The 7,245-nt window shown below is 44.9% G+C and overlaps 1 protein-coding gene across 3 annotated transcripts in view; it reads left to right on the top strand.

Annotated features, from left to right (window-relative positions):
* The window catches only part of ALDH1L2 (aldehyde dehydrogenase 1 family member L2), a 73,503-nt gene that overhangs the window by 3,669 nt on the left and 62,589 nt on the right, over nt 1-7,245 (top strand). Inside the window, exon 1 of one of the 3 annotated variants that reach the window (XM_014591862.2) lies at nt 1,038-1,167. The exons of 1 other annotated variant lie outside the window; for it this stretch is intronic. In XM_014591862.2, the coding sequence (XP_014447348.1) occupies nt 1,123-1,167 (45 nt within the window). In that variant the 5' untranslated portion in view covers nt 1,038-1,122. Of the gene's footprint in view, nt 1-1,037; nt 1,168-3,773; nt 3,906-7,245 lie in introns of those variants that run through there. One more of the 3 variants, XM_006141432.3, reaches the window with a different exon arrangement.

Below are 7,245 nucleotides of genomic sequence, written 5' to 3'. Positions count from 1 at the left end.
AGTTAAGGGAAGAGAGAATCTGAACAAATTGCCTTTAGGAGGCAGCATTTGAACTCTACCTTTAAGAAAAGAAGGCAGGGTTAGCAGGTGGTTAAGGCACTGGACTCCTACATGGCGGACCACGGTTAGAGTCCAGGTACCTGGTGGAGTGAAACTCACTCTGGGCGCACCTACTTGTGTTCCCAGAATCCCTGGAGGAAGAATTTCAGCCCGGCCATCTCCTCTGGGGATGGTTTCTGACTTTCCCTCTCACTGTCTCTCTGTCTCCCTCAGGTGAACTCAGGAGACCTATGGCAAAATCCTTAATTTTTTTTTTTTTTGAAAAGAAGGAATTTGGTTCTGCCGAGACAGAGACAAGTGACAGGTGATGAGTTTTTCTTGGGAGCATTGTCCAGGAAGGGACTGGCAAGTTCCATGGCAAGACTGAATTACGTGTGCAAAAGGGCAGCGAGAAAATAAGTTTAAATGTCAGATTGCAAGCCGCCTTGAGTGCCAGGCTAAGGAGCTGGTTTAAGACTAGTGCTCAGCACATCTGAGCTTTTCTTGTAGAAAGGTGAGGGAGAAAGGCATGTATCAATTATTCATGTGGGGCCAGCTCTGTGCCCCGCCCTAAGCCAATTGCTTTTTACACCTTAAATCCTCTTGTCCCCCTATGAGATAGGTATCAGGACCCCCTATCTTTCATTGCTCCGTGCTTACAGGTATGCATGCTGCCTTCTCAGGACTGTGATATGGAAGTGACTTGGGCTGTCAGATTGACCACTACGATGGCAGATGCAAAAATACCTCAGAGGGTGTAAGTGGTAGAAGGTGCCAGAGCTAGTAAGCACCTGCCCCACAGCTAGAGCCCAGGGAGGGCCCCCTGGGCTGCGCACTAGCATTGTACCAAGCTTTCCGCCCGGTTTCTCCAGGAGGCGGGGGTCACGCCGAGTAGGGTCATACTGGATTGGCCCCACCAGCCGGGTCAGCTGGAGTGGGCGGGGCCCTGCCAGCTGAGAGGGCGGGCCTTGGGCAGGACCGAGACCCGCAGGCAGAGAGCCTTTCTGTCGGTTTTCTGGGCACCCAAGCTGCAGACCTGCAGACCGCGCCCAGGCTGGGCCGCGGTGAGCGCTCCTTTCCAGCATGTTGCGGCGGGGCAGCCAGGTGCTCCGGCGCTTCTCCACCAGCATTCTAAGAGTTCGCTAAAAACCAAGAAAGCGTTTTTGAAACAGACTACAGAGAGAGGTCCAGGGATGGTCTTGGATGGGAATTGTCAAGCAAGCTATTGTCTTCTACTGGAAAGGGGCTGCGGGCACTGTTTTTGAACCTGTCGAGGCTGGCTGGGATGACAGAGTGAGAGCAATCGCTTGGCAAGGGTGACAGAACCTGCTTCCTTTCCTTTTGCATTTCAATCCTGAGATCTCTAGTCAACAGATGGAAACAGGACTGATATCTCCTGGAGGAGGGTGTTGTCGAATCAGCAGGGTCCTTCCCGGCCTGAGAGGTGTAAAGGCTCCCGACTGATATTCGGGGCCCATTCAGATCACGGCACTAGGGGCTGAGGGCTGCAAGCTCAGTATTTCTGAGCTGAGCTGCAAGCGGCAAGATTTCCAGAACTGCCCGGCACTGCAGAGGCAGCCACGCTGGAGCATTATTAAACTGTAGTGCAAGAACCGAGCTCGGGCCCAGCCCGGCGCGGTGGAATTGCATCAGCTCCTCCAGAAATGGAACACGAGCCGACACGTTGCATGAGGCACTGCCTTCAGCACTTCGGGGGGCCTTGGCAGTGCTCCCTCTCTGTGTCTAGGCAGACTTCACGTTCTTTAGGGAGGAAGAAAAACAACTCCATCGCATGTATATTATCTCTTTCTTAGAGAGTACATACTTGCTGTGTTTTTTAAGAATTTGCTGTCAATTTGTCTTCTCTGCCAAAGACATAGGCACATGTGTGTATATCCAGATGTGGGAAGCTTGGAGACAGAAAGAAGTCTTAAGTATCGCCAAGTACTGGCCCAAACTCGCATAAACAGAACAACTTTCTCCCTCCAGACAATCTCAAATAATGAGGATTAATTTTACTCCTTGCAATCAGTACCTTGGGAAATATTCACCTTTTTAAAAATAAAGGAAAATGACTCCTCTTCTAGGACTTTTGCCTGCTCTCCTAAGCGATGCTTTGAACCTTCCTTAATGACTCCCACCACGTGGCACTTTGGGATCTGAGCTGCATGGCACATTGTAGTATAAATTAGGGGCTTGTGCCAACCTATTTTGTAGGCCTCCATCCACACCCTTCACTATTTATTTATTTATTTATTTATTTATTTTTGAAGAGTAAAAGGAGTCTTGAGGAATGAGAAGATCTTAATAGTGGAGTCTGCGTATGTTTTCAGTAATAAAGGGTGAATGTCCCACAGACAAATGGCATTAGGAAAAACATGCATGTGGGGATGCACCTGCTATAGTCAGGGCTGGAGTACCCAGGGTGCATGAGGAAGAACAGTTACAGATATGGCTGGGAAGAAGGCAGGTTGCTCAATGGCCAAAGGAAGACGCTGAATAAGTGAAGAATTTGTGGTATTTTACTTTGTAGAAAGTGGACTGTGTTCTATACAAAGTATTCATACTTGGTGGCATTGAAGCAGTGAAGCAGGAGCACCTCCATTTTAAACTCCTCTCTATGAGAAACTAGCTTTCTCCTTTTGCCTAGAGTAAGCAGTTATTAACATTCCTGTGCTGAATAACCCAAACCTCCCTACCTTGAGATATTCCTTAGTGATACAATTATCAATCGTCAAACCCATCGCCCTAGCCATAAAGGTCATTAAGATTCCATTATGTTTAGGTAGAGATAGATTAGAAATGATTAACCTGCTTGATCTCATTTCTGTAACTGCTTAAGCATAAAAATCCCCACTCTCTTCTTGTTACCTCCCTCCCCCCATGATTACTGCTCCTGCCACGTCAACCCAAATGTGGTTTTTGCCTTTGTAAGTCCCCTTCTCCCTACACTTGGAACTGCAGGGTTTTTGAGAGACATGAGTCCTCACAGTCGCTAGCCTATTAATCAATAAAACTCTGATAAATTTGGCTATGTCTAAATATCCTCTTATTTCTTGCCTATTAGACTATAACAGCATGATGGTTAAGGTGGCTGGATTCCCATGTGACTGACACAGCAGTTTGAGTCCTGGACCCAGTGGCTTGAAAATCATGCTGGTCATGAGTACATATGTTCCAAAATCCTGAGAGGAGAATAGAAGAAAAGGGATTGCAGTGTGGCCATCCCCTGTGAGGAGTGATTCTCACTTTCCTTCTCTCCATCTCTCTCTGTCTCTCTCCTCTCTGGCAAGGGCATGTACCATATGACAAAAACCTAAATAAATAAATAAAATTTAAAAACCAAAAAACAATGAGTCAAAATCAGATACATGGCTAGTGGCAATGTAAAATCATATAGACACTTTGAAAGTCTGTTTGGCAGGTTCTTGTATAGTGAAAGGTAAGCCTACTATATGACTTAGTAATTACACTCCTGCATATTTACCGAAGAGAAATGAAACCTTACATTTACACAGCAACCTGTTTGCAAATGTTTGCAGAGGCTTTATTCATAATCACCAAAAACTGGAAAGAATTTCATTGTTTTCAGCTGGTGACAGGATAAACAAATTGTAGTATATTCACCCAGACAATGAAACTCTACTCATGGAGGAAAAACACAACATTGTGCTTAGTAATAATCCACAATAATTATTATTTCTGCAGTTGGTTATTTCCATCGACAAAAGGAATAAACTACTGATACGCAACATGAATGGAACTCAAACGTATCTGCTCAGTGAGAGAAGCCAGGCTTAAAAGGCCACATGTTATTTCATTTATCTGACATTCTGGAAATGGCAAACCGATGGGCCAGAGAAAGGGTTAGTGGTTTCAGGGATGGGAAATTGGAGGAAGGATTGGCTACAAAGGGGCATGAGGGGACTTGGGGGGCCATGGGATGGGTGGGGGAGTGATAGAACTGTCCTCTATCTTGGTTGTGGTAGTGGTTTAATGACTATATTTGTTGGAATTCACAGAGCCATCCCCTAAAAAGGGTGTATTTTGCTGTATGTTAATTATAGCTTCATTTTAAAATGTGAAAAATGAAGTCAAACAAGACTTTTAATTTTGATATTAAAGCAGAATGGGGTCAGCCTAGTGAGTAGAGTGGTAGCAGCCTAGTGAGTAGCCTAGGGTTAAAGGAGCCAGATCCTGCATGGTAAACCATGGCCTCAGGGACTTGAGAAACATGCCAGGTGCATGTGAATACATGCCCAAAATTTCAACAGGGAGGAGAAACAGAAGGGATTGCAGTATGTCCATGCTCCTGGTGGAATGTGCTTCTCTCTTTCTTTCTCTCTCTCTCTGGGAAGCACACACATCCTCTGGCAGAATAGAGAATGAAGTTTTTAAAATCTTTCAGAGCCAGCAGGTGGCATAGTGGTTAAAGTGCTGGACTCCCACATGGCTGACCACTGTTCACGTCCGGGACCTGGCACCTTTGCGTGCATGCCTAGAATCCCAAGAGGAGAATGGAGGAGAAGGGATTTTAATGTGGCCATCCCCCCTCAGGGGTGATTCTTCACTTGCTCTTTCACTGTCTGTCTCTGTCTCACTCCTGTGAACACGTGCAACCTATTACAAAATTCTTTAAAAAAAAAATCAGACCTAGCAAAATTCTAGAGGAAATTTAGTTACTAGTACTTCCTATAGAATTAGCTTTTCCATCTTCTGTCTTAGAGAAATGGTCTTGGAAATACTTATGATTTCAGCTTTGTGATGTGGCTGGATCTTTTAGGCTAGAAAAACCATCTGCTTTAAATGTCTTTGTCAATTTTGTATTATTATCCACTTCCGATATCCGGCTTGGCTCACTATTTCTTAATTTCTCCTTATAGAGGGGGTTATTTAGTCCAAGTGGCTGTTTTGCACTCTATTATTTAGCTTCCTCTCCCAGTGACTCAAAAATTCTGGGGACCAGCAGTTACTGTAATAGCTATGTCGCTGAACTCCCATGTAGTTGACCGTGGTTCAAGTCCCAGACCCAGTGACTTAAACTCACACTGGGCGTGTGTGCATGCATGCCCAAGATCCTGAGAGGAGAATGGAGGAGAAGGGATTGAAGCATGGCCATCCCCCATCTCGCTTTCTGTCTCTCTGTCTCTCTCTGTCTTTCTGGCGAGCACACGTGCCTTATAGCAAAAACCTCTCAAAAAAAAAAGAAAGAAAAGAAAAGAAAAGAAAAGAAAAGAAAAGAAAAGAAAAGAAAAGAAAAGAAAAGAAAAAAGAAAAGGAAAGGAAAGGAAAGGAAAGGAAAGAGAAGGAAAGAAAGAAAAATTCTGGCTGGTGGCTCTGGGTTCATAGCCTGACTCTAGGATGTAAGGTTACCTTATGAGATAATCCAAGAGGTAGGACCCTTCTCTGCATCTTGAAACCAAGAAACTGCTTTACACCTCAGTTCTATCAACCAGGTAGCTTAACTTGTATCCTCATTCTCTGACCCCTTCCCTGATATCTAGTCTGTTCCTAGGACCTCCAAGTTCATCATCATACCGTATCTAATTGTCTGTTGTATACTGAGGACTATGTCTAAATCATGAGGTTATAATAATATTAACAGACAGCATTAATACAGCACTTAGTGTGTACCAGGCACTGTTCTAAACACCTTACATATGAACTCCTTTAATCCTCATAACAGCTCGGTTAAGTTGGTATTACAAATAAGGAAACAGATCCAGAGAAAGTAAGGAATGTTTTCAGTCTGACAGTTAAAGAAGATAAAGGATAAACAAGAAAGAAATTGTCTCAGCCTTCAAGGAGTCAGAGATTAGTGAGCCATATGATTAAACCTGTGTATAGGGAAAGCAGTACAATAAACGACACATAGCAAGGAAGACAATACACCAAAAAGGAAATGTGTAAGTGGATGATAAGATCTGAAAAAACACTCAACCAGTCTAGTAAGCAGGGAAATGCGAATTAGAACAAGATATAACTTTTCATGAACTTTTTGAAGTCCTCTCCTTTTTGATGTAGACGGGCCTTTGTCATGCCTCTTTCCAGAATGTCATTTGTCATCAGTAGTGAGTCCCAGTAGTGGACATGCCATTGTCTGCCCATTCATTTCTTTGTGAATGCTGCTCCCTCCGCTGGAGCTTCCCAAAGATCTTTCACAATCCCTTCCCTTTTCTTGGCTAACTCCCAGGATGAATCCTCTTAAGATTCAACTAAGGGATTCCCTTCTGAGGAAGTCTTCTCCTTTCCAAACCACACTGTGCTCCCCTGTCTTGGTTCTGTGTTGCTAATATGTCTTCACTATGTGTCCTCCCAACTAACTGGTGAATCCCCAAGGACAGGGACCATGTCTCCTTGGTACTGTTAGCATAGGAATCCCAAAGAGAAATGCAGAGAGACCACACAGGTCAGACAAAGGGGAGACATGGGCTGGATGGAGTGAAAGACCAGGCCCTAGTTCAGGGGGCTACTGCTCAACTCCAGCTGACCATTGCTATGTGGGAATGTAGACATAGTAATGGTCAAACCTCCTGACTATTTTTTTTTCTAGGTTTTTGCTGTAGGGTGCATACACTTGTCAGAAAGAGACAATAGGAAAGTGAGAAATCATCCCCCAGGAGAGATGGTCAAGCTGCAATCCCTTCTCTTCCATTCTCCTTTTGGCATGCACATGTCCCTGGTATGATTTTCAAATCACTAGGTCTGGCATTTGAACTGCACTTGACCATGTGGGAGTCTAGCACCTTAACCACCATGCCACCTGCTAGCCCCTAAACCTCATGACTTTTAAAGAGAAGTCAGAAATTCAGCTTGCTGTTCTGAAACCTCCTCAAAATCTTAACACAGTTCTTTTAAAATGCTTTGTGGGCCAAATACAGTAGGTCTGGTGGGCCCCGGCTGTGCAGCCTTGGTCATACACTGAGCCACGGCTTTACTGTCATTATTTGTAATGATAGTGCATGCTCGAGAGTGAGAGGGAGAGAGAGACAGAGAGAGAGAGAGATGTGGGGTGGGGCAAGGCAACCTCCACAGGGCCTCATCACACCAATCTCCTTTGTCCAGCCCTGCAGCTCCTCAGGATCCTGGCAACCTGACATGTTTTCAAGTGAACTGCGGTTGGCCATGTGGCTCCCAGCCCTGCCCATCTAGTATGCTATGGACTGTACCAGGGCTGGACCTTTGGGTAAAAGGCCTTTTTATAAA

The sequence above is a fragment of the Tupaia chinensis genome, unplaced genomic scaffold (genome assembly GCF_000334495.1).
Source record: "Tupaia chinensis unplaced genomic scaffold, TupChi_1.0 Scaffold000054_1, whole genome shotgun sequence".
Classification (NCBI taxonomy): domain Eukaryota; kingdom Metazoa; phylum Chordata; class Mammalia; order Scandentia; family Tupaiidae; genus Tupaia; species Tupaia belangeri.
This window is presented reverse-complemented; position numbering and strand designations above follow the sequence as displayed.